This window comes from Juglans microcarpa x Juglans regia, chromosome 4D (genome assembly GCF_004785595.1).
Source record: "Juglans microcarpa x Juglans regia isolate MS1-56 chromosome 4D, Jm3101_v1.0, whole genome shotgun sequence".
NCBI classification, from domain to species: Eukaryota; Viridiplantae; Streptophyta; class Magnoliopsida; order Fagales; family Juglandaceae; genus Juglans; species Juglans microcarpa x Juglans regia.
Genome location: NC_054600.1, coordinates 27474817 through 27502070, shown reverse-complemented (window position 1 = coordinate 27502070; position 27254 = coordinate 27474817). Strand labels below are relative to the sequence as shown.

Genomic DNA, 27254 nt, shown 5'->3' with positions numbered 1-27254 from the left:
CCATAAGGCCCTAGGTCATGAAAAATATAAGTAAATATCAAAAAGTACATTATTTCAATCTTTGTTTTCTTGAATATATATATATATATATATACAGTGTTTTTTTTTTTTAATTTTATATAATAATTGATGATGGAAATGGTACGTACGTGTTCTGGAAACTGATATATAGGCACGTGAGGGCAAATAAAGCCAGCTGTTTGGAACTTTGTAACCCGTGGAGGTAGTTAAAAGTTTTAACTTTTAAGACTGCTTCAAAAATCCATGGCCAATAGTTCATACTATCATCTAATATTATCCTCTCTCTCTCTTTCTACATATTATATATATATATATATATATATATATATATATGCCGGACGACATTAACAAAAATAATAATAATAATAAGAAAAAAATAACACCTATCTTTTCCCTGCAATCCTGCCATTTTTTCCAATTTACAATGTAAAAATAAAAATAAACTGCCTTTTTTTGGATTGCAAATGACCATAACCATATATACCTTAAATAAATACAAATAATTAAATAAATTCAAGTTTCTACCAAACTAAGAAATTAAATATTAAAAATTTAATTAATATCTACTATTTTAAAAGAGAGGTGTGAGAGTTACATATTTTAAAATTATAAATATTATTCATTTAATATCGCATCTATTAGATAATAATTAAGGATCGAATCTCCTCTTTTAGATAATGAGTTAAGATAAAGTTAAAAATTAAATAAAATATTATTTTTAATATTATTATTATTTAAAAATTTTAAAAATTTAAATTATTTATTATATTTCATATAAAAATTAAAAAAATTATAATAAAAAATAAATTGAGATCGCTCTCAATCTAAACACGACCTAAATTTTCTTTAGAACAGCTGTCGATCTCTCTTTCAACTACGTCCCGGTGCTTTGACTATGCCTATTGAAACACAGATCATTTACATCCCCGATACTTTTTATCCAAGTGATAAAACCCAAAAAAAATAAAAAAAATATGTCGCTGTCAATCTCAACGCGAAATTCATCGTGTTCAATATCACGAGACGAGAAAAAGAGAGGGGGGGGGGGGGGGGGGGGGGGGGGCGGGGGGGGGGGGGGGGGGTGGTGGGGGGGAAGGCACTGATTTGCTATAATATTAAAAGGAAGGGACCAATGACACCATTTTCCATCCCTTACTTTGGGTCGGCTTTCTTTCTTTCTACTTCCCAAGCCCTTTGCTGACCGCTCACACTCAACAAACACGTTCACGTTCCCTCCCTCCTCCCTCCTCCCCCTCATCACCCAAAAAAAAAAAAAAAAAAATACTAAACCCAATTGAATCGAAACACTTTGGTTCCATATATAGCTTTGCAGTTATGGAGAATCAACAGCAACCGCGCCAGGCGCAGCCTCCCTTTAAATCAAGATTCAGACGTGTGTGTGTTTTCTGTGGGAGCAGCCCCGGCAAGAACCCTAGCTACCAGCTTGCTGCTATTCAACTCGGCAAACAGCTGGTACGTACTGCTTAAAACCTCCCTTTTCTGTCCCTGCCAAAACTCTTTTTATCCTTGATTTAGATGAAAGGATGAGCTTCTTAATTTGGGACTGACTTGCTCCTTATACCGCCTGCCTCAGAACATTTGGCTTTTTTTTTGCCTCAGAGAAGGGCCGGGTCTGAAGCCTTATCCGCTTACTTCAAATCATATGTGCGAGTTTCTTATTTTTTATTTTGAAGAAAATTACAGATTGAAGAAACCCATAAGTTTTGGTACCTAAAATTGATCTTTTTACGCTGATATTTGAGTAATTGAAGCCAGTGTTATCCTATTTTATTTTAAAATTAAAAGACATTCCAGATTTTAGAAAGGGGTGTTTGATAAAGAAGTCAGGAGTTTGGGTTCGGAAAAAAAGACCTCTGTGGTAGAGTGAAACGGGGATCAGATACCAGACCTCAGTTTTGGTGTCCTCTGCTCTGTTTTCTATTGCTTGGGTTTGATGAACAGCAGATGAATGTTAATGTAAAAAGAAAGAAAATATAAGATATTTAACTCTTCAATTAAAAAATCAAAGTTCCTAATTTTTAAAGACGAAATGGAAAGGTTTTGTTCGAGGCAAGCACGTCGGCTTTTAACACAATGAAAACATTGCAGGTGGAAAGGAACATTGACTTGGTCTATGGAGGAGGGAGCATTGGCTTGATGGGTCTGGTCTCCCAAGCTGTCCATGATGGAGGTCGCCACGTCTTGGGGTATCTACCTACTATCACCTCTCTCTCTCTCTCTCTCTCTCTCTCTCTGTGGGTTGACGTTTATCTTTTTTTCTTGCAGAGTAATTCCAACTACTCTCATGCCGAGAGAGGTACTAGAATTTTCTACTTGATTCTGAATTTTTTTGAAGAAAAGAAAAAAACAGATATAGATAGCATTACCCTGTAACGATAGGGATATGTACTGGATCGAAGTTTCTTCATCTAGAAAAGATATTCAACAAAGTTTGTCAATTTGAAAATCAAACACCCGGCTTCTTTTTTTTTTTTTTTTTTGTTCTTCATCTGTTCTTTTTGTTTTTTAATGAATAAACACTCGTTGATTTGATAATTATTCAGTTTTGTTAGTTGGAAGAATATAAAAATGGAAGCTGGTCGTGTATGATTTTCAGATAACCGGAGAGACTGTCGGAGAAGTAAGAGCTGTCTCCGGCATGCACCAACGCAAGGCTGAAATGGCTCGTCAAGCGGATGCATTCATTGCCTTGCCAGGTTCATCTTGTCTTTGTACACTTTTGGCCTCTGTTTATTTATTCACCAATTTGTTGTTTTAGATATTGTACAATAATGTTGTGTAGTGGGCCATTATCATTCATTTCTCCATATTGCTTTTACGTGTAGGATAATCATTCAACACTATATCTTTAGTTAACACTTTCCAAGAAAACTGCGCATAACGGTCAACTATATCTGTCGTTATTCCTAACTTTAAACAAAAATAACTTGCAGGTGGCTATGGCACTTTGGAAGAACTTTTGGAAGTTATTACTTGGGCTCAGCTGGGAATCCATGATAAACCGGTAACAATTCATTTCTCTCTTCCTATAAATTTTTTTTTTTTGTTTTTTTTATCGAGAACATAGATATAAACATTTTTTTACAATATTTTATATAATTATATTTTAAATGTGTGATATTTTATTAAAATAAATTATAAAAATAATATCGCTTTATAAAAATAGGGATTATAAAAAGGATTATATCATTTCCTGTCTCTCTATTCTAAGTACAAGGATGAAATATTTCTTTGAAAGTTACATTTTTATGATAGGATTTTACTATACATCAGCCACTATTCACCTCCACGTCCCACAGCCCACACCCATTATCCAACTTCAACAATGTTGGAAATAATTCAGGGAAATTAAAGACAATTATTAAGTGGTTGTTAACCATAAATAATAGTTTATAATTAATGGCAAACAGGTGATCATTTTAAATCTGCAGGATATATTGATGAAGAAGATGAACATTCTTTTTGCTTGCATGCAGGTGGGCTTGTTAAACGTTGATGGGTACTACAACTCACTCCTATCATTCATTGACAAAGCAGTCGATGAAGGTTTCATAACTCCCGCTGCCCGTAGCATTATTGTCTCTGCCCAAACTGCCCAAGAACTCATGTGCAAGCTCGAGGTACATTTTTATATAATCCCCACGCACTTATTGCTGAAATCTGTACACGTGGCTTGCAGTGCAATCTAGTCATATATATTCACGAGTCATGTTTATATATACATATACAATTATACAAAGCAGCCAAAATTATCTTATCTGATCTGGGGCCGTCCATTTCTTCCACCAGGATTACGTGCCCAAGCACTCTGGGTGGCCCCCAAGCTAAGCTGGGAGATAGAGCAACAACTGGGCTTCGTAACAAAGTCGGACATTTGTCGTTGACATGATCATAGACGTTCAAATTACACGATTGATGATTAATGGCCGTAGATTTTAGCGAATTTCACCATCAATACACATATATAACCATGTAGATGTCAACTGCACCGGACGGACGAGTGCCAGTCACCACAGTTCTTTTAACTAGCTGTGGTTCATGATTTTTTTTTTTTTTTTTTTTGAGCTTTAATTGTTTTTTTTTTTAAATTTAATTTGCCGATTAGAATCTGACCTGCATGTCAAAACCAGTTGTGATGACTTTTAATACAAGCTTTTACCATGTCGGTGTATTTATATCTCTGTTATCAACCATATATCTATATTCTTCTCTATGATTTGATGGGTTGTTACAAGTACCTTTCACAAAAAAGAGATGGAAAGATATATACCCTACACTGGAATATCCCCCTCCAAAAAAAAAAAAAAAAAACTGGAATCAAAATACTTGAAAATATTTATTATAAATAACTAGATATAATTTTATGTCACGTTAAAGGATAAGTAATGAAAATATCGTAGTAGAAAGGATGGAGGTTTTGGGTGTTCCGTTTTTAATCAGCTCGATTCGATTGATAGATAGAGGTTCAGTTGTCTGTAAGAGTAATGGTAATGGACTAGTTAAATATCAATGCAAATTTAAATTTTAGCTAGATGTGAGAAAAAACTTTTATATTGGACTAGCCAATAATCCAAAGCTTTAAGAATTGAACTATAGTAAATCTTAAGTTCTCTCTAAATATGGCTATCTACTGTTTCCAATGGAAAGTAATATTTTATTATTTTATCACTTCCCTCTTTCTAATATGGGTGGTTCAGCTATACATCTGTTTGTATATTAACATTATAGTATTCTAATGAATGTGGTTAAATACTTCGGTATGAAATATTAATATTAGGTTTAAGTAAAATGTAAATTATTAATTAATATATGAAATGTATTTACAAAATATATAAAAAAAATTGTAAAATATTATTAAAATATATAATATTATATTATTATTTTGATTTTAAAATAACTAATTTAATGTGAATTTACCCAGCCAAAAATTAAAACTATAATCAAAACTTAAATTTCTAACTAAAATTTAGACTTGAAATGTCAATGATCTAAAGGAAGGAAGGTGAAAACAGATAGACGAACGTGGGGAAGAATAGTTGGTTCGTATTGATGCGAGGTAGGGAGGAAAGGGTAGGGATGGGAGTTTTGGGAGTCACAAGACTCTGTTGGTGCTTAGTCTGAATCATGATCATGGCAGGTCATATGGACAAGTTTCGCTAGCTAGCTTGCTTGACCGTACCACAAAGGACCATTCAGAAAGTGACTCGTGTGCATGAAGAAGAGAAGGCAAAAAGTAATGGTGGAGAGCTCTAGCTGGTGGGCCTGCCATTTTTTTTTTTTTTTCAATTATTATGTGTCTGGGTGTACATCCAGCAATCCAAGTTGCAGATAAGGGTGGGGTTGGGACATTGTACCAGTTAGTGCGCTCACGTGGGCATATGGCATTTGGTCCAAGAGGTTTGACTTGACTTGGATCCAATCAGGAAGGGATTCCCTTTTGATGTCATTCTTCCTTAGACCCTGCAGTTATTGCTAAATTCTATTTCGGGATAAGCATGACTTTTGATTATGTCATGTTACTGTGGGGATTCCTGTGTTCTGGTCCCAGCTGTAAAAAGATGAATGATCATTTGGTATTATTGCTTTCAAAATCTACAGTTAGTTTGTTAGATAATTAAGGAACGGAAAATGGGAAGTTGAATTCTTCCTTTTTCCTTGCTGCGTGTTTGGTAAGAGGAAAAAGAAAGGAAAGGAAAGAGAAAAACATCTCTAAAACTGGAAGGAAACATGAATAAGCTCCAGCTTGACCTATTATGGTTCAAATTATGTCCTTTAGTTATTAAGTGCCTCTTAATATGCTAATAGTATTGTTTCTTCCACCATTACACTTGCTGCTATGCAATCTGTTGATGGATGATGGAACACAAAAACAATCCAAAAAAGATTAACAAAGAGGATATAGTTAATGAACCAACAAATCAATACATAGTCACTGCAGAGAAACAACTATATCTAATGCTTGCCAGGACAAGTGACCAGGAAAAGATCTTGAGCAATTGAGCTAAAAATCACTTCTCACCTGTGTAAAGAAACCTAATTAGATGCTAAGCTTTGCAGAGAAACAGGTCATGCAAACGGTTTGATGATCATGTACTCAATTGTTTACTAAATTAAGGAAATTTAGGTGAAGGATGAAACTACTGAAGAGGTGGTGACCAAACTCGATAGAAGGCCAACTATGAGGGCACTATTATATGTAGTGGGTTCCCCTTGCATGGAGTTGTTACGGGAATCGATGTAAGTTCCGTTTAGAAAAGGCCCGCCGACAAGTCCTCCGATGGCTACATTCGGATTGGGATCGGTTGAGTCAAACCACTTGAACCCATCTATGCAGCCAGTATTTGCATCAGCTGGAATTGAAGCTCCCCTGTGGTGCACATATTGCGGGTATCTATTACCATAACCCACTAGAAAACTCATTTCCGAAGGATTGTCACCCAAAACATAATCAGCCTGGGAAAAGTGAAAGTGGAAATTAACTGGGAGGCAAGCACCTTCCGGGGTGTCATGGCTAATAATTAGTTCTAAGATGGAGACCTCTGCCTCGCACAAAATTGTAAATGGATAGCATACCTGAGTTTGCGCAAAATTACGAAGATCTGCTGGGGTGAAGGAATCGTCATTACACGAGAGCTTTGCAGTCTGGGATGTAAGCATGTAATCACTGAAAAGTGCCATTAAGAATGCAGAAGCAACAGGATGCTGCAGAGAGTTCCATTCATTGACCCATATAAGTCCCCCTGTGCCGTGGAAAACATGATGGCATTAGGATCTACGAGTGCAATTTTATATGTTCAATGCATATGATGATCGATTGCGCCTGAGCATATTTAAGATTTCCTAGGAAAATTGGTATGGTGCTAATATGCAAAACAAATATTTTTTTGAAAAAAAAAAAAACACATGCTAGAATATTGTATACTCTTCCACTTTAAGCATGCAATTGAAAGCTTGCAAATGTTTGGTATCTTGGCCGCCCAAACTCTCCTGTATTTCTAGTTCTCGTTGCCATAAGTTGGCGGATCACTTGATGATCTATCTGAACGAACGTTTACAAGGAACTTAAATCACAATAATTACTCAAATCATTTAGCAATAATGGGCGCCAATAATCTGTTTTCCCAGTCTCTACAGTCTTAAATTGCTCATTTAATTGTTTATTTCAGAAGTCAATCAGTCTTCTACTAACTCTTTCTCGTACGGGTTCTAGCATTTGGAACAAAAATGGGAGGACCAAGTAAAACCATTGCTTGTTGAATTCATCAAACTTCTGGTTCCAAATTTCTGCGAGCAGGACATAATGAAAAATCTCAAAGCCAAGTAATTGAGAGGAATATTTAGTTATATTTTTTTACATATGAATGGCATGAGACCATTCCGTTTAAAAACCAAGGCCAAGAAAATAGAGGAAAGTGAGAGATCAGAGAAAATATGTGCACGATTATCCAAGTCTTATAGGATATGCGGAGAAGCTTACCTTCAGTAGTTCTGCTGGTTGTGGCTGTTGGAGAATTTGGTAGGAGGACACACATAACAGCCTCAGCCGTCTCTCTGTATTTTTGAAGACCAGATATGAGGCATTTTGACACCTCTTTGCAGCCAAAGAAGGTTAACCTAGACAACAGAACCTGCACCAACACTGCAGAGTGATCTCTTGTAACAAAGTAGAGAAGCAGATCAATATGATGTTTGTGGGGAAAAAAAAAATTATGTTTGTGGCTTTGCAAATGTCTCCAAAGACTAAGTAAACTCTTTTTATAAGTTGGCAGTATTATCAAGGAAGGTAAAAACACTGGATATTCTCAACTCATGCCTCGAACATTTTTGCAATATAGAGGGCGGTTGTCACGTAGATTGCAATCTTTTCCTGAAAGAACTTGTCCCCGAGCCATGGTCTTCATTCATGTTATCAATAACTTAGGTTTGGATTGAGAAACACTCTTAATCCGTCTCATCTCATCATTACAATTTTCACAAATTCTCATATAAAATATAATAAACAATTCAACTTTTTTAAATTTTAAAATAATTATAATATTAAAAAATAATATTCTAACAATATTTTATTTAGCTTTTAACTTTCGTCTCAACTCATCTCATCTCATCCGGTTCAAATGATGTATAGGTTCATGCATCTGTTTATATATGTCTCAGTTTGTCTGAGTTTCCCTAGAGCCTTGGAGATTTCGCTTCTGTATTTTTTTTTTAATATGTATTTTAAATTAGAGAAGGATGTGTTTCCTTCACAAACAAACTTTCCTAGACAATTATGATTCCAGATATTATGGGTTTTTTTATTTTTTATTTATTTAAATGTAATGAATATAAAATTGGTCATTGTAGTTTGTCTTAAACTCAAATTGATCATTGTGTTTTTTAATTGAACCTTTTACAACCTATGGTTTTAAGAAAGATCAAATTGGTTCCCATTAGAATTTCGTTAGTAAAACCATTAGAAACGCCAAGTGTGGTCGCTTAGCCCCCTTATTTGCCACAGCCAGCCTGATCCTTTGTTTTTTCATTCTTTCTATTTAAGATATTTTTGGTATTGTTTTTTAATTCCAGAAATTTAATTTTTTTTAAATATTAATTTCTTCGTTTAATATTAATAGAATTAAATGTTTTCATCCTTTTTTTTTTTTGAGTTTTATTTCTTGTTTTCAGTTTTTTATTTTTATATATTTATGCAAATTTAAATTTTGACCATTTTGTCCACTTGGCTTGTGAAGTAACAGCTGTTGAATTGTCATTGGTATTAACGTGGCATTTTTTATAGTGTACTGATGAAATTTTAAGGCTTGGTTTGGTAGATGAGATGAGATATAGATATATATAATCATTACAATTTTTTTAAATTTTTGTACAAAATATAATAAATAATATAATTTTTAAAATTTTAAAATAAAAATAATATTAAAATTTATATTCTAACAATATTTTATTCAACTTTTAACTTTTATGTTAAAACACATGAACTAATTTTGGATGGAAATATTGACCAATAAACTACTGAATTATGTTAAAAAATCTCATCCTCATAAAATATTAAAAAGACCGTGAATATGAGCTAAAATGAAATTTTTACATAAATGGCATCAAGTTACGATGGTTAAAAACAGGAACATTATTTTTCTATGTACGAAACTTGAATTTGCTGCAAAACTTATAGATTGAATATGTTATATTAAGAAATGCTACAAGAAAGTCTTACATCATACACATTCACTTAATCAAAATGTGATTTGTTATTTTTTTTTTCTTTTTATTTAAACACACATTTAAACATTAAGATAGAATGACAAAAATGATAAATCATATGTTGATTAGGTGGAGATGTATGGTATAAGACTCCAACTTAGAATTTATCACATTGATAAATAGCATACCAACATGTGTACGTGTGTGTTTCTTCAGAGAGAGAGAGAGAGAGAGAGAGAGAGAGATTGTGTATCGATCTACCTGGGTTCCTGCAAGCTTGTTATCCCAACTAAACCAGGTTGGAGTTCCCCAGTTAGCAAAGGCTTTTCCATTTTTTTCGGTCGCATATTGAAGATAGAAGCGATCCATGGTAGCATGATAGAGCCAGCTAGCTGCCCATAAGAGCTCATCTTCATATCCTGTTGAATTGTAGTACTTCTGGACTTCAGGGAAGCTAATACTATAAGAATGTCTATGCTTGTCCGCAAAATTAAATAGTTGTTTGGAATGCTCCAGGAGTGTTCTCGAGTAATTCGGATCTATTTCCTTAAACACCAGCGATGCTGAGGCCATCGCCGCTGCAGTCTCGGCTGCAACCTCTGTTCCTGGAGAAGATGTGTTGACCTGCGTGAGTGGCCTCTCCTCGGTCATGACTTCAGGCCTGTCCCAACAGTTATGGTCTGCTTCAGGATCACCCACCTGCCCCCAATATTAGAAAGTGAAAAAGAGACATTTCAGATGCCTGATTGATGTTTCAACAAATTTACTTTTGATTTGATGCCAAGCAATGAAGGTTATGGCAACCTGAATGTAGAGAACATTCTCGGAAGGATGAGCGTTGATAAGGTAGTCAGTGATCCACTTGAGCGAGCGTTTAGCATCTGTAAACTGATCCACAGATTCCATTTGATCTCCATACTCCAGAATAGCCCACGACAACACTGTGGCAGTGAAGGCCATGGGAAAACCAAACTTCATGTGATCCCCTGCATCGTACATTCCTTTTGACAAATCCAACCTAGCTTCGCTACCGTCTTTCAGACCCGAATCCCCTCTCCAAGATATCATGTTATCTACCAACTTCCCAGCTACCAAAAAAAAAAAAAAAAAAAAAAAACGAAATCTATTGAATGTACTGCAAAATGAACCTGGAAAAGATGGAAACGTCAAATACGGGGAGAATGAGATAGTATTCCTAACATTTCTGTACGTCGAAGAATTGCATGGCGATCTTGAGAGCGTTGGCGTATTTCTTGACAGGAGCGGCAGGAGGCCCCGGCACAGGAGCCGCCTCATCATAGAGACTATGTGGCTTCTTTATGACCAGTATAACACAACCGACGAGGGCCAATACTACTATCACAAGAATCCAACGGAAACGCTCTCCAGACCTTGATTTCTCTAACATTTTCACAGAATGGCGGCTCTGTGATACGATTCGACCGCCATAAGAGCTGAATCAAAACCAGACATATTGTACAGAAACCGAGCCCCTCTGCCATATTTGGGGGTTCGTATTCAGTGGGTGCAACGGGATTTACATTAAAATGGAAAATTGTGGTTAAAGAAACGTGCATGTTTGATCCTCAGAGTTCACAGCCACCGAAACGAAGCCTAATTAAGGAAAATTGTGGTTTTTTCGACAGCACACTCAATAGATTTTAAGCCGAAAAAGATACACAAAGTTTCAGAGTCTTATTTAAATAATTATAAATTTGATAGAATATACTTCATGTATTTTTATTTTTATTCTAAATTGGAAATTTGACTACCCTTTTTTCTACTGTCTCAGTTATTTTTGAGGTCCTGAATGACGAAAATGCCCCAAACGCAGTTTATGTGAGGATAGAGATAATATATAATACTAATAATATTCATTTTAAATTTTAAATTTTAAATTTTGTCAAATTTAATCATATTTGTTGAGTAATCAATGCCCAACAGATCGTGACCATTGAATTGGCCACCAACAAGAAGGCGAATGACACCAACCGTTGAAGTTAAACCTAATGATTTTGAGAAAAATTCGCAGTAATTTGTTACTTATAATTTGATGGATAAAGGAGAGAAAAACATTCTTTGGCCATCATGCCTTATTTGATTAAGGTTTCATTTCCAACTCTTAGAGTTAGAATTATTTTATAATCAATCAATATACTCATATTATTTTATTTAAAATAAATTTTAATTTTATAAGCTATCATTTAAAATCATAATAAATTATTATTTATTGTGGAGTCCATTACAGCTTTTAAAATATCAATTATTTTTAATATTATTGACTAGGAAGATTTTCATATAAAAAATTGTATTAGGCGCTTAAAAATTAACCTAATAAATAGATTTTTTAATAATGCTGTATCGTATCAACCATCACCCTCTTTTCTTTTCATTTTGAGCGAATCTACATCCGTCACCCGCCACCTCAATATAAACGGAGCAATTTTTCCTTTTTTTTATTATTTCCTTCTCACTTTCCGTTTGGACGAGTCTTATTTGGCTCTCTCGCCGTCCCAACTTTCCGACCCTAATTCCGATCAGGTACTCCATCGCCATTATCATTGTTAATCCAGATTATCATCATTCATCTTTCTCTATCTTTTTCTTTATTTTTTTTTTTCTCGTTTACATGCTGCGATTATTATGCTTACATCTCTCTCTGTGCGTGGATTGTTGTCGTCTATTTTAGGGTTTGAATCATACTTCATCCGTGTCTCTGTTTGGTTTGTCGAAGCAGAATGAGTCAAAAAGGGAGGAAACATACTAAAAGGAAAACTTTTTACGAGGGAAAGCTATTCCCTTTTCCTCAACACATCCTGAAAACCAAAGTGAGGGTTTTTTGTGTACTGTATAACAAGATCGCAATGTAGAGAGCGGTGTAGTCGAGCATTGGGCAGCTTTTTTTAAATTGAAGCTGGTCATCCACTGTCCGAACAGCCAATCAATTTAGTGTTTGCATATGCATAATGAAACTGATTTATTGGGATGAAAATGCCACCGATTTGTGCTCTTTTTCTTTTCCATTTTTTATTTTTTGTGAGAAAAACTTAATGAACTCATGCAAGGGGGATATTTGGAATAAAGGGTTCCAAGTAAGTTGGAAAAAAATCACTAGGCTCGAGTGGTAAAAGGCCTTGGTCTTGGTGTATGCTCCCTCCAAGGTCCAAAGTTCGAATCCAACTAGGTGCAAACAATTTTATAGGGGCCATCAGACTGGGGGTTTTCCCCTTGAATTACCCGAGATATACTCGTGGGAAACTTCTTATCCTCGCCAGTGCACCCCGGGATTAGTCGGGACGCTATTCCTGGACACCCGGTGCCAAGAAATAAATAAATAAATAAGTTGGAAAAAGCTATGGGACATCATATCATAAGAGGAAAATGCAGTAGGTTTAAAATGAACTTAGCTATATATTTTTTTTATAATGATCGAAAACAAATATTCTATTTTTGTTTCTTTAATATATGAAAAGTGTTTTGCGAAGAGGTACAAGTCCATACAAAGCATAACACTCAGCAACTAGACTTTGAGAAAAATACTGAAATACCTATATTTGTTTATTCATGTTAAGTGGTATATTGACAGTGCACAATTTCCCTCCATGAGGCTCTAGTAATGAATGGAATTTGAAAAGTTGTTTTAATTCTGAATTGGATAAGACATTGTCCGGCCATGACTTAATTTGCATAATTTATTTTGTTAAGAATCTTGGCTTCTTGACAGGGAGTTTTGAATTATTATGCACGCTAATTGGCATGCTCTCATTTCTACTGTAGATGGACAATGAAGTTGGTCATAATCCAAAGCAGGAACGTTCAAGGACAAGGTGGACAGCATCCCTCGATAAGCTATTTGCAGACTTGGTTGTGAAGCAGATTCAACTGGGTAACAGACCAAACAATGTTTTTGACAAGAAAACATGGAATCTCATTCGTGAGGAATTTAATGAGCAAACAGATCTCAACTTCAATAACAATCAATTAAGGAAGCACCTGGATGTTCTGCGGACACGCTTCTATAATCTGAAGTCAGCTTCTGATCAAAATAATGACTATGCTTTGGATTGTTGCATTGGGTTTGATCTGTGGGAAGACATCAGGGTACTTTTTCTTTTTCATTCTGGGAGTTTACTTCTGTTTTGAATATCTTATCTTGGGTTTCTGATAGACTATATACTTAGGCACAGACTAGGCCTGAAATGAGCAGAGTCAAGGACAGCCCCATATATGAGCAGCTATGTGCAATTTTCACAGATTCAGCAGCTGAAGGGAAATATGCACAATCCAGTCACTATGAAGAGCTGGACAAGTCTGCTCGAATGGATTCTGCTAGACTAATTTCATGTCAAGATGGTGGAATCTCATGTTCTACGAATCCATCATCATCAATACATGTGCAAGGCAACATGTCATCAGCAGAAAAGGTAATAAAAAATATTGCACAGAGAAAAAGGAAAGTTCCATCTGAGACACATTCTTTCTTGGGTCAGAGGAGAAGGGATCAAGAAATCTATGATACTATGGCAGAAGCCTTGTCAGAAATGATTGCTGCTTTGAAGTCGAGGGCAGTTGCAACAACAACAGGTGACGATCAATTTAGTATCACTAGTTGCATTAGGGCACTGGATGAGATACAGGACATTGAGGAACGGCTCTATTTTGCTGCACTGGACCTATTTGAGGACCCCAGTTTAAGGGAGACATTCATATCTCTGAAAGGTGACAAGATCCGGCTGGCATGGTTGCGGGGCAAGTGTGGTAAAACAACCTACGGTTAGTTCAGGGACTGCATGACTTTTTGGCTAAGTGGGGAATGTAAATGTCACCTTCACTAATTTTGCTCTAGCGAACTAGGTTGTTCGTATCATTTCTTCCATTTTTAGGTTGAAATGGTTCTTTTTTAATGCTGTTATCCTCTTTACTGACGTAGTTTTGTTCATAATTGTTTTCTTGATTCATGGATAAGATGATGATGCAGTGAGCGTTTTATATCCTATTTATGTATAGAATTGGATGCGTGAATATTGCTGCCTGTGTAATTTTGAGGTTGTGTTTCCCTGAAATAAACCTTAGGGCTGTAGATTTGAACTTGAAGTCATGAAACAACAACTGGTGTTGTAGCGTTACGAAGGAATTCGCAGAGTTCTTGCACACATCTAAAATGACTAGTTTCTGGCCCGAATTGACACGCTTTGTCCTTTTATGATGAATTTGCAAAAGTGAGATGGTTAACCTTCGCCGCTACATGATGAGCGAAAAGCAACAACAGGCGTATGTCTATGCTGTAACTATGTGAGGTTACTGCCTCCACGGACATGTTTCACTAGTGATTGCTTAGCAGAGAATGTTATCGTGGCAAGCAACCATGGCTACATAGAAATCAAGATTCGTTAAGTACAATTAGCTGGTCATTGGCTTACATTACAGATCCAAATTGCCAAACGCACTAGCCACTTTATGTCGATCGAGTACAAGGTGCCCATTATTACCATATTTCGAGTTTCTGGGTTAGGCATTTTAGCAGATAAAAGTAAATCTATCTAGGCTTGGGCTCATTCGGTTTTCTTATAAGCGGAAAGGGTTGCCTATCGTGACTAGAAAATCAAATCCTATATGAGCATAAAAATACATTTCGAGGTCAAATCAAATTTATAAACCGGGAAACAATTGATAAATGCAACGTGTATGTTCTCGTAAGAAAGCAAGAGAAAACCGGAAAGCCATACAGCAACCTTCTAAGCTCCACTTTCCCCAAACACGAGAAGTGTTAACTCCATCAGGTTTGAAATACTTTCTATATAAAAAGTAGAAAAATGATATAATTACAACTCTTTTTTACCACTTTTATACATCCATGTGTTAAACACATTGAACTGAGCCGATAACCAAGGGGGACGAGAAATCAATCATTTCACCATATTGAAAAGCATTAAATCTTTCAGGACAGAAAAATAATGCTTGCTCGCTTAATCTTCTGAACCATATGATAGTCATTCATCTGACAGCCACTTGAGCACTAAAACCATAATAATGAAAATAAAAATTTAACTCAATCCCCAGGAATTCATGCAAATTAACATATAACACTGTCAGGTCACATAGAAAAACCCACCTCCACACGGCTGAAAGCCAGAAAGTGGACAAAGCAGCGGCTTTAATACATAAACTTGACCAAATCTCTTGGTATGTCCAGTTGCGCCACTAACTGACCAAAGGCAGAGGTGTTCATGTCCATATTTATCATGGATCTGATGTAACATTGATATCTGAGATAAGGAGAACACCATGTAGGTTTCAATCCGGAAATGGGTCCCTCTAGGCACTTCAAACAGACCCAACCACGATATGCAAAAATCTTACTGAGTTTTGTAAAAGAGGTTGCTTCTCTGTTAAAGGTAGTATGAGAACTGCCCTGTAAAAAAGAAGATTAGGAATGAGAAGTTTTAGAATTAAATGAAAACTTTGGCAATGTAAATGAAAACTTTGGCAATGAAAAAGCACAATAGTGGATCGACACAAAACTAGAAAGGACTAACCTGCATGAGGCAGTATAAATCTTTCAACTTTCGAGAAAAAAAAAATCAAACAGTCACATTTTCTATCTGCTGCATACTCTCTCCTTTAAGTTTGTAAAAGTCCAACATTTCTTCTTCCACTGGATGGGTCTGGCCTACTATGACAAGGCAGTGCAGAGGTGTTCCAAAATTGATTGTCTGCAGTTGTCTCATTGTACCTGCAACTATCATCTGATCCTCACTTCCTAAACGAGCAAACCCCACACATTGAGTGCATTCACTGTATGCTGCAGGAAAATGCGAAAATCACCAATAATCAAAGAAAAAATTGGTTCACAAAACTTGGAACTTCAAGTTCAGAGTAACTGAGAATTAATTGCAGCAGAACAGGGCGATAGAGGGCATGGAAAAAGGCAGGTAGCCACCTAGGAAATTTTTACAAGTTGTATACAAGCTTAATATGTAAATGACAAATCAAACTCGAGAAAGTAGCAAAACAACACACAGATTGACAGATCTAAACTTGAAAATGAAGGCCTGAAGATAGGAGGAAGTGTAAATCTTACCAGATTCTCCACGCATTTGCTCAACCTGCAAGAGTTGCTCAATGGCAGTGTTTATTGTCATATATTTAGGTGGTTCATACTGCTTTCTTCCTCTGAAAAAATTCAAGGGCAAAAGGAGAGACAATAACGAGTCTATTCATTGATATAAGTGTAGAACTGTAGAAAACATAAGAAACGTAAAGTAAAACCACAAAAGATCGAGAAGGCGATCATTCACTCTAGATACAGACCTGCATAAAGATTCCAGAGTGGGTTCCTTTACACGTATATCTGCAAGGACAAAGAATTCACAATTACCCTTTTACAAAGTAGACATCAAGAAGTGGCAAAAATTACCAATTTCCCGAATCCAGAAGACTTCTTATATTTTTAGTGTGTATGAGAGTAAAAATTTTGGTCCATGAGTAGAATAATCCTTTCTTGATGATAAGTTGCTTTTCAAGATATATAAGATCTTTGAGCTCTATGTTTCTAAACAAGGACACTAACTAACCAAGGTTTTGGTAGAATAAAAGCAATTTCAAAAGCTGCCCAATCATAAACACATTGATACTATGTTTCTATGATACATAAATGAGGTAACAGGCTGTAGACTATAGCTAAATGTACAGAAATTCATGGAGCTTGAAACATGTTGCAAAAGCGAAGTGTGTGCAATCCAAGCATGCGCTTTCTTGAAACCTTCACTCATGTATCGGTATGAATATCTCACCAGTAAAGATGAAAAACTCACCCAGCAAGCAGAGTGTATGTAATCCGAGCCCGCGATTTCTTTGAATCTTCTCATAAAAACTATCGGGTCTCCATGTTTCAGTAAAAAAGGGTAATGAAACGGTCTCTCCATAGCGGTAGAGTTGTAACCCACATACACCCACAGCATTCATCACTGATGCATTGTGTATCACCTTGACATTAACCCCAATTTTCTTTGCTCGAACAACAAGATCGGTGTGAGTTGTTGCTCTGTGTTCGAAATCAAAGTGCAAACGGAAGAACGATATATCAATTAGAATAACACCCAGCAAATAACCACACAAGTTTTTACAAAACCCAACTTAAGCATTCTACAAGCACCAAATCAAAAGGAAAAGTAAGCATGATCCGCACCCAAAAGGATCCCCAACGACAAGGAAAGCCACGTCAGACCTACGAGCCTCCGATAAAATTTCATCCGCTTTTTCCTCTACCATTTCCCTATCTGCAAGTGTAATTGATTTCCCATATAATTTCTCCTGCTCAAGAAAAGAAAAATAATGAAAAAAAGAAAGCAGACCCAGTATGAAAAACCCAAAATCGAATGGAAAAACAAGGCGAAGAGCAGATAATATGCGCACACGAAGTCATGTAAAACAGGTGTGCCGGTAATAGTACCAGTGTGGAAAGGCCATCGGAAGAGAGACCGAAAGAGAGGAGGGAAGTGTATGCCTCTATGTAAACCTTTCCGCATTTCTTCACGGCTTCTAAACCTCTAAGAGTGATGTCCTTCTCATCGCCCAGTCCCAGACCGACTATGTACAACATCTCTCTCTAATCCCTACTCGTAAACCCTAATTGTAGTCGGAGAAGGGTCGCCCAGATGTCGAAGACAACGAAGGAGAGTGGGCGTCGTCCCTTGGCTTCGGTATCTCTATTGTCTTCGGTGAAGAGGACGGCTCGGATGGAGCGGAGCTTCGATGGGACGGAGGCCTGGGTAGAGGGGCAGCGGCTACAGACGCTTTTAAATTTCATTTCGTTGTCTGACTTAGGGCTGATTTTAACTGATGAATTGATTAAAATATTATTTTTTAATATTATTATTATTTTAAAATTTAAAAAATTAAATTATTTATTATATTTTATAAAAAAGTTATAAATGAGATTAAATGAGGTATAATAATTTTTGAAAAATGGGACTCCCATTTGCACATTGACGGAGAAAGTGACGTTTCCCGTCTTTTTTATTTTTTTATTTTTTTTCTCACCTAGTTTTCTCTCACAAAGACACTAGTGAACTCATTGCCGTCTCTCATCCCATCTCTCTGCATCTCCATCACTATCCAGTTCCTTTCTAAGGTAAGAAGCCGATATCCATTTTTTTTTTTAGTTTCGTTTTCTAGTTTTGGTTGTTTTGAATTATTTTTTTGAACTCAGTTTTGAGTTTTGTTGTATCAATTTGAGACTCATTATTTAGTTTTTTTTACTTAGTTTTAAGTTTTGTTGAGTTTTGGAATTTCTTTTGGACTCAATTTCTGGCTCTTTTAGGTAGTTAAAAGATTAAATGAGGTGAATTAAGAAAGTTGGTTTTTTGAGTGTTGGTGGATTCGGCTATCGCAGTTGGTTATAGTGATTAGTAATTTTTTGAGCACCATATGCTCGACAAAATGCCACAAAGGATTACAAAATGAAATGTAGTTACCGATGCCTTTTTTTTTTTTTAAAGTTTTGTTTTCTGACTTTGGTTGTTTTGAATTATTTTTTTTTAACTCAGTTTTGAGTTTCAGTGTACCAATTTGAGACTCATTGTACTAAGAAAATTTGAAATGAAATTTGAGACTCATGGCAAAATGAAATGTAGATGCTAATGCCCAGATTTTTGTGGTGGTATGCATGCGTGTGTCTACTACCATTGCTTCTTCTTCTTCTTCTTTTTTTTTTAAAAATTTTTTTAAGCACCATTACTTCATGTTTGACTACTAATATATTACAACATAAAAAACTTTATTTTAATATCTTTTCACATGTTGTATCTTTGTAGACAATTAGAACATTGCACTGAATACCGACATAGAATATTCAAATAATGAGTGTGATGAGCTAAGAATTGATAATGAGATTAGAGGTGATGAAACTATTGGAGAACCAACAATTGGAATGCAATTTTCATCCGTAGAAGAAGTACATGCTTATTATATGAAGTATAGTAAGAAGAAAGGGTTAGCAGTATCCAATAGTTAGCAGTATCCAATAGAAATTCTAGTAAGGATGATGATGGGACGGTAAAATGATTTTGTTCAGCATGTGTGCAAGGATGCACATCAAAGAGTAGGGCTGCCAATGTTATGAAATCAAGACAAACAGTAAAGATGTGGCATAAAGCTATGATTAATGTGGTATTCAATGATGAATGTGGATATACTATATCTAATGTGATATTGGATCACACACATGGCTGTAGTCCGGGAAAGTCAAGACATTTCAGATGCTTTAAGAAAATTGATGCTCGTGTTGCTAAGAGACTTGAAATAAATGACGAGGCAGATATAAAGTTGTCCAAAAATTTTAAGTCTGTGATTGTTGATGCTCTTGCGCCTCTCAATCTCTATTTTTAGTTGATGTCGAGTTGTTTGTACATCTATTGATAGTTGTATATTTTGAATCTCGATTTTTAAACTGTTGATTCTCTTCTCACCATATGGTGGTATTTTCGAGTCATACCAACAAAAATATCCGCAAGAATGCCCACACTGCAAAAAACAACCAACACATTAATAAAATGAATGGGCATCTTTATAATCTTCAAAAACTATCAAATACTTTGGAAGCGATTTTTCATCATCTCACAATAAAGGTAACGACATCATGCACGAGATCTACATTATTTGAGCGATGAAAGCATTGCTCATGACATAGTGAGCTCAAACAGATTTACAAACTCTATGCAAATCTCAAAAAGCTGCCTAATTTACAAATTTCATTCTCTTCAACATCATCAAATGCAAAATAACATAGATAAATTACTCTTATCAACTTAACTAACCCCTAATTTAAAATGTCCTCAACCATCGATTTACTTAATTGAGTCCAATTGAAAGAATGGTAGCAAGACACTTTGATAGCGTGATTCAACTGAAAAATATAAAAAGTTGACCAACAAATGCTGTTTGTGTCTACTAATGCCTAAGCAACTGGAAACTCAAAATTGAGTCAAAAAAAAAAAATCTAAAACAACCAAAGCTAGAAAACAAAACTAAAAAAAAAAAAAAAATGGGCATGGACATCTACATTTCATTTTGTAGTTCTTTGTGGCATTTTGTCGAACACTTGGTGCTCAGAAATTTATCAATCATTGTGACCAACTGCTATAGCCGAACCCACCAACACTCAAAAGACTAACTTCCTAATTCACCTCATTTAATCCTTTAACTATCCAAAAGAGCCAGAAACTGAGTCCAAAAAAGATTCTAAAATTCAACAAAACTCAAAACTGAGTAAAAAAAAACCAAACAATAAGTCTCAAATTTAAACAACAAAACTCAAAATTAAGTCTAAAAAGAAAATTCCAAAACAACCAAAGCCAGAAAACGAAACTAAAAAAAATAAATAAATTGGGCATCGGCAACTACATTTAATTTTGTAGTTGTTTGTGACATTTTGTTGAGCACTTCATGCTTAGAAAATTATCAATTACTGTGACCAATTGCCATAGCTGAACCCACCAACACTCATTGGTATAACAAAACTCAAAACTAAGTCCAAAAAAAATTCCAAAACAACTAAAATTAGAAAACGAAACTAAAAAAGAAATTGGACATCAGCATCTTATCTTGGAGAAAATTGGGCGATAATGGAGACGCAGGGAGATGGGATGGGAGACGGCGATGAGTTCACTGGAGTCTTCGTGAAACAGATCTGGGTCAGGGAGGGAATAAGACAAAGAAAAAGAGTTAATTGGAGTCTTCGTGAGAGAGAGAAAATGACAAAGAAAAAAGAAAAAGAGAAAAAAAATAATAATAAAGGACGGAAAGGCCCACATCAGGCGGGATGTGCAAACGGGAGTTCAAATCCAGCTCGCTAGCATTTTACATAATTTTTATACCTAAACAAGCTCTTTATACATCCTATTAAAAATATCAAAATTTTTTTGTTCTTTTATGACGGGTTGATGTGCACACCATATCATCCTAGTAGGAGGTGGTCGGATCGTGGTACGGTGTAGAGAGTTTTCAGATGGATGTATTATTAATTTATTGTAGGGAAAAAAAAATTACTCTTCTATTGTGCTGCCCAGCTGTTATTAGTGCAATCTCACTATTTTTTTTTTAAATATCTTTTAAATATTTTTTAAAAAGAATACATAAATTTACTAACAGTAATCTTTTTAAATATTAATTTTTTTTATATAAATATAATATTTATTTATTTTTTTAAAATAAATACGTGATACTTATGCATTCTAATATTATAAATATCATTTTTTTTTTTTTTAATAACAACTCAAGATCTTGCGATGATTCAATCAAAGCGACAATTTACTGATTAAGACGAACCAGAAAGCTACAATAGGTTTCGATTGAAATTTGTGCTTGGTTGTCTATTCGTAACAACTGTTTTCGTAGCACAAGCGTTGCGTGAGAAAGTATGAGATTTGTGGGAATAATGTTAAGATTGTTGAAATTAAAGATATTTAGTTGCTTTGGTACTAATGTTAAGTTTGTTGAAATTAAAGATATTTCAGTTGCTCTTGTAAAAGTATAGGGATCCCATGATAAAACATATTTGAGTATAGATATGAGATGAGATAATTTTAATTTTTTATTGGAAAGAAAAATATGGTGGGTCCCACTATTGATTGAAAAGTGTATTTAATAATTATTTTATATTGCATAATTTTTACACAATTGTGAGTAAAAGATTAAACTTTATTTAAATACAATTTTATTTTATTTGTCTTTGATGTTTTAGATTTGAGAAGGTTTCATTTATCTCTAATATTTGATGAAAAGTACATATTTTTCATAAATTCAAAATTTCTCTAGTCATAATCTCATATTGGATTAATTATTGAATTAGTCAAAATAATAATATAATATTACTTTTTTTAATAATAATATTTTTAATTTATTTTTTTTATACTTTACAATTACACTAACTATATGTTAATTAATAATTTAATTTGATACTTAAATTATTGTTTCCCAACTTAAATATATTGTGGCTCAAAATTGAGAAATAATAATTGAAGTAAATAAAATAATAGTTATAGAGTGTGAACAGTCAGTTTTCAAATTTCATTATTTTATTATTAATTTTCACTTATTTTTTATTACTATTCAATATTATAACATTATTTTTTCACTATTATTCACAGAATACCTCACTACCTAAACGCAACTAAAGTCTTCACATAGGCACAACTTATCTTTTTGGCATCGCTTGAGCAATTGTTACCAAAGTCATTTTATTAACAAAATTTAATTTTATAAGTTTCAAAATAAAGTTAACGCAGTAGTTTTGAAACATATGTAATGAGAAAGAAAAGGGAGAAAACAACAACCATAGCTTTGCAATTAGAAATGGGAGAGAACTTGAAGCTATCAAAAGATGATATTATTCAGTAAAACTGTTGCTTGAAAGAAAACTCTCATCTTCTCAGTCAAGTAGAAGAGTTTCAATGCCTATGAAGAAATGCTTTGAATGCTGACAAGTTCTAAGAATAACATCCGGTGTGTGCTAGAGAGAGCCAATTACACTTACAAGCATCCTTGCATATGGTTTATACCAAAAAGACCCTGCTTTTAATGGTCAGCTGGCATCGCCAGATTCGTGTATGGACAAATTAATCTCTCATTTTATCTTTGTCAGCCAAAGAAACATCTGAAAAAGTGCACTCTGACTATTCTTCTATTTTAAATCGCAACATACATATTCAGAAGAATGTGCTAGATAGTGGTATTAATAGTCGAATTGTCCATTAAATGAAGGCATGGAGAAAGTTGAAAGATTGTAGGATAGGTGGATACAATTAAAAGTAAAGAAATTATGATTTCTTCTTACTATTGATAATTGGCAATTGGCAACTGTATTGAACTCAAAATCACTACTACTTGTTGGGGGTCCAGTCATCATCTTTGAACCACGTCCTTTCAGAGCTGCCGCTTGGTCCAATGATATGCCAGAAACGAAGGCTTTCATCTCTCTTAAACCAGTGGATATATTGGCCAACACATCAATAATATGTGCATTATTAACCCTTTCTGAATAGTGTTCTACATGCAGGCAGAGCTGTCTCCTACAATATAATCTCAATATCGAAACACCGACTTTTTAATCTTTTTATTTTTATTTTATGAGCCACATTTAAGTTTCAACCCAGAATTATGCAATGCACAAAGTGACATTGTGAAATTACTATTTGTCCTAAAAATTTAATAGAAGAGGTAAATTTTAATTATTTGTATTATATTCTTATCACTCTCCTTTATGTTTGAGTTAGACTCTCCTTCAATGAGCGAGTCAGACTCTCTCTCAATGAATGGACCCAACACGTGAAATATTTAATTATATGAAATTTTTACTCTGATATAATTTGAAATCACTATAATGTGAAATCACTATATATCTAAAAAGTTTAAAATAATAAGAATATATAAATTTTAATTATTTGTGTTACATTCTTAACAAATATAACTAAGCACATTAATGATCTTGTGTAGTTTAGAATTTCGTGTCAGTCTTATTATCTCCGTTCAGGAGTGTGGTTTTTCATTTATGGCCGAGAGTTGTTATCACGATTATCTTACCAAGTATATATTGTAAATCTCTTCTGGTCCATTTTTTGGTGGCGCCATAGAAAAAACAATAATTCACATAAAACCATACCTGCCATCAAGGTATCGAGGCTGTATCCCACTCCCCAAGGAGCCGGCACCATCACAATTGATGCATCGGAGACTTCCTTCTCATCCCCACCAAACTCTACTGTCACTGTACCAGTTCCCGTGCAGAATTTGCATTTTTCTGGTGAAGATATCTATTTTTATGAGAGTAAAGATTTGATACAGCCTTCGATGGTTCAAGATGGCAAGCATCATAGATAATCTTATTAACAACCCTACGACTGCTCCCAGTGTCATCTCAATAAGTTTATTGTAGCTCAAAAGTTGAGTTCCGTATGGAATTGCAGTTGAAAAACTGCCCTTCCTTTGTACTATAGCTAACCAGACTCTCAGTTTGCACAAATGAGCTCGCAGGGTGAAGTGTTTCGAAACGAAATCTAGCTTCAAAGAGTCATAGGCCATGTGAAACAGTGAAAAAAATTATGTACTCAGTCATAAAGTAACAAGGCATTTTTTATTATGTGATCACCCCGTTTGACAGACAAGTTTCAATATAGAATCCAAATATACAATTCAAACCTAAGCTTCGTTTGGAAGTTAGATTGAACTGAGTTGAATTGAACTGAGATCAACTCAGTTCAGTCTAATTTTCAGCTCAGTCCAACATCCAAATATATAACTTTCAAATCACTAAACTCAACTTCTCTTTATACGTGAGACTTACAATCTTTTTCAATTTAATACCTCTTTACACGCAAGACTCCCAACCATTTTCAATTTTTCATTTGGATATAGAGGTGAGATGAAACACATCATCTCATCTCATCTCATCTCATCTAATTTCAACTAATAATCTCACTACAATTAAAAAACCATCTTAACTCATCTCATCTTACTATCCAAACGAGGCTAAGCAAACTACAGTTTACTCAGTTTTTTTCTATTCAGTGATCCCTAGCCAAGAGCCCCCCTCACCCCACCGCATGGCGCACACTAGATTCGCTTGGCTCTCTCTCTCTCCTCCTCACTTCCTTCTCTCTGTCATTGTTTCCCCTTCTTTTCTTTAGCCTTGTCTCTCTATCCACCCACTTTCCATGCTTTTTGTAAAGATGATAATGATATAATTGAAACAAAATCTATTACAAGTTTACAATTATGGAGAGAGATAAAAAGACAGACTTTATCCAACACAAACTTGAATGATCCAAACATAATTAAAGTTATTCTCTATTTTTATGAGAGACATTTAGTTATTCGAGTTGGTATGAATTTGACTCCTTTATTACACAAATCTAACCCAAATGACCCGACACAATTGCCACCAATAGTTCACATATGATATATAGTCCAACTCCAAAATAGACTAATGAGAAATTCTGCTAGGAAAATTCATGGCGATTTCCCAACACCTAATTTTTAGAGTAAATCGTTAATCAGAGTATATGGAAAGGGCAAAAACAGAGAGTTTTTAATTCAGACCAATTTTGCAATTACTTACGTGCACCGGTGCCATTGCAGGGGAAGCATGGCCGAGTGTTTTCTCGATTTGCCTGCAAACCAAAATCAGCCTCAATCTCATATTCCATTCAGTCATAACAAAAAAGACCAGTTACCAATTTATCATGAAAACATTAGACTAGAGAAGTTAGGCGAAAGGAGTGAAATTCACTTACGGCATTATCAACTTGGGTTTCATGGAAGACTCTAATGCCTATCTCAACAACGACGCTTACAAGCCCAACTGATATTGCCACTACATGAAGCCGCTATTTCCCAAGTCACACCTCTGGCTCTCACAAATAGAGAAAATATCGGGATATTAGGAAAATAAGATAGAAAGTGGGAGGAGAAAGAACCATGTTTTGATCAAGATCAGAAGCTCGAATGCATGGATAAGACACTGGTGGCCGTTGATTTCTTGCTGGTCTGTGTTGGATATATGTGGAGACTGATTTTTGAGTTAAAAAATGTATTTGCTGAAAGTTCGCTCGACACAATACTCGAGTGAAGCTCAAGTCTGAGAATTCGCTCGAGTCCAGCGCAAACCTTAGTGTTCGCTCGAGCTAATGTTCATTTGGTTGGTCGCTCGAGATGCACTTGGCATATCACTCAAGCGAAGTACGCAGTTTTGCCAGATTAAGATTTTCATGACGTGTGCTATATATATGTCACATTTTGACATATCTTGGACGGTCTTAAACATATTTTGAGAGAGAAAAATTATCTAGTGAATGCATATTGTGTGAGAGAGTAAAAAACTCTAGAGAGTGTGAGTTGAGATTGAGTGATTATAATCTCATCTGGTCAAAAAGATTTCTACAGTTCTGTGGACGTAGACAGTTTGCCAAACTACGTATATTATGCGTTATGTGTTTGATTGTGATTGCTTTTACTTTATTTGTCATTGTTGGTGTGTGTGTGTTTTGCACAATATTTCACAACAGGTCTGTAGGAGAGAGAAGAGGCTGTTGAAGACAGCTTGAGAGGGGGAGAGTGGAAGCGATGGAGCGAAGGTGCTGCTGACATTTCGGTGTCTCTGATACACAGTGAGAACAGACACTAACAACCAGACGGGTGGGTGTATCGCTCTACGGTAACTATGATCTCAAGTTTTGAGAAGCGGGCTCTCAACTTAGCCCATTTCCCTGCCCCATGGGCCCATGCTATCTGGAAGGATATATGGAGTTTAGTGAATTCAAACGGGCTCAGGGTTCACACAGCAGCGCTTCCCAAACATCTGAACCTGGGTTCACACTTCAGCCTAATGCCAGCATCCTAAGCATAATTTATATCATATGGGCAAGGTCTGGCCCAAAAACTGAAAAATAAAATATTTTTTCCATCCTACTTATTTACACACCAAATATATTATTGATATAAAAAAACTACCATATCAGTTAGTATAAAAAATATTTTTGTTTTAAATTATTTTTATGAGTGACGTGGCCACGCAATAATAGAGTGTTTGCATGTAAAAAGAATAAAAAAATTTCGACTCTCTTTGAGGATAAATATACAAACAGTTAACAGGTATGTTAATAACCAAATAGTTTCCCTGAAAATGTACGGAGAACTTGAAGTTGCTTGGAATGAGAAAAATTTAGATTCCTTTTATTTTTCTTGAAAGGGGCGGGTCGAGTTAAAGATAAGAACATTCCAACCTTCTAGGATGTATCCGGCATGAGGAATCAATCGGAGCGTCAAAGCAATTAAAGGGGACTAGTAGAGCTGGTGATTGAGTAGGTAAAAGAGGAGTGGAGGGGACGAAGAGACATGAGAGCGACAGTCCACCAGCCTACCATAATTAGGAGCACATGTTTAAGGACACTATATATGAGAGAAATGAACTTTATATATGTTGAACCCCAAAACAAAAAGGGGCCGGGTACGTATAATGG

The 27254-nt window shown here is 35.2% G+C and overlaps 3 protein-coding genes and 2 pseudogenes across 7 annotated transcripts; 2 read left to right on the top strand and 3 right to left on the bottom strand.

The window, feature by feature from the left end:
• Nucleotides 1–1136: 1136 nt before the first annotated feature.
• On the top strand, nucleotides 1137–4255 carry LOC121261639 (annotated as a pseudogene).
• A 1570-nt stretch (nucleotides 4256–5825) lies between these two features.
• LOC121259052 (endoglucanase 2) lies at nucleotides 5826–10887 on the bottom strand. Of its 2 annotated transcripts, XM_041160534.1 has the most exons (6): nucleotides 10441–10887; nucleotides 10045–10328; nucleotides 9502–9939; nucleotides 7520–7670; nucleotides 6616–6782; nucleotides 5826–6495 (listed from the first exon to the last, which is right to left on the bottom strand). In XM_041160534.1, the coding sequence occupies exons 1-6, from the start codon at nucleotides 10646–10648 to the stop codon at nucleotides 6163–6165; spliced, it is 1581 nt and encodes a 526-aa protein (XP_041016468.1). In that variant the 5' UTR covers nucleotides 10649–10887; the 3' UTR covers nucleotides 5826–6162. The 2 variants fall into 2 exon arrangements, with proteins under 2 accessions (XP_041016468.1, XP_041016467.1); XM_041160533.1 differs by having other exon boundaries at nucleotides 10045–10583.
• Nucleotides 10888–11606: 719 nt separating this feature from the next.
• On the top strand, nucleotides 11607–14259 carry LOC121261635 (L10-interacting MYB domain-containing protein-like). Of its 3 annotated transcripts, XM_041164101.1 has the most exons (4): nucleotides 11623–11781; nucleotides 11930–12626; nucleotides 13018–13341; nucleotides 13422–14259. In XM_041164101.1, exons 3-4 carry the CDS (start codon nucleotides 13018–13020, stop codon nucleotides 14016–14018), a joined length of 921 nt encoding a protein of 306 aa, XP_041020035.1. In that variant the 5' UTR covers nucleotides 11623–11781; nucleotides 11930–12626; the 3' UTR covers nucleotides 14019–14259. The 3 variants fall into 3 exon arrangements, with proteins under 3 accessions (XP_041020036.1, XP_041020034.1, XP_041020035.1); XM_041164102.1 differs by lacking the exon at nucleotides 11930–12626 and having other exon boundaries at nucleotides 11607–11781; XM_041164100.1 differs by lacking the exon at nucleotides 11930–12626 and having other exon boundaries at nucleotides 11622–11781; nucleotides 12965–13341.
• A 953-nt stretch (nucleotides 14260–15212) lies between these two features.
• LOC121261360 (probable diphthine methyl ester synthase) lies at nucleotides 15213–18020 on the bottom strand. 2 transcript variants are annotated; one of them, XR_005939876.1, is made up of 8 exons: nucleotides 17693–18020; nucleotides 17429–17553; nucleotides 17055–17284; nucleotides 16552–16591; nucleotides 16322–16413; nucleotides 15777–16042; nucleotides 15353–15647; nucleotides 15213–15256 (listed from the first exon to the last, which is right to left on the bottom strand). XR_005939876.1 is itself a non-coding variant. In XM_041163692.1 (7 exons), exons 1-6 carry the CDS (start codon nucleotides 17840–17842, stop codon nucleotides 15822–15824), a joined length of 858 nt encoding a protein of 285 aa, XP_041019626.1. In that variant the 5' UTR covers nucleotides 17843–18020; the 3' UTR covers nucleotides 15213–15647; nucleotides 15777–15821. The 2 variants fall into 2 exon arrangements, 1 of the variants encoding a protein (XP_041019626.1); XM_041163692.1 differs by having other exon boundaries at nucleotides 15213–15647.
• A 4952-nt stretch (nucleotides 18021–22972) lies between these two features.
• Nucleotides 22973–26382, bottom strand: LOC121260264 (annotated as a pseudogene).
• Nucleotides 26383–27254: the final 872 nt, after the last annotated feature.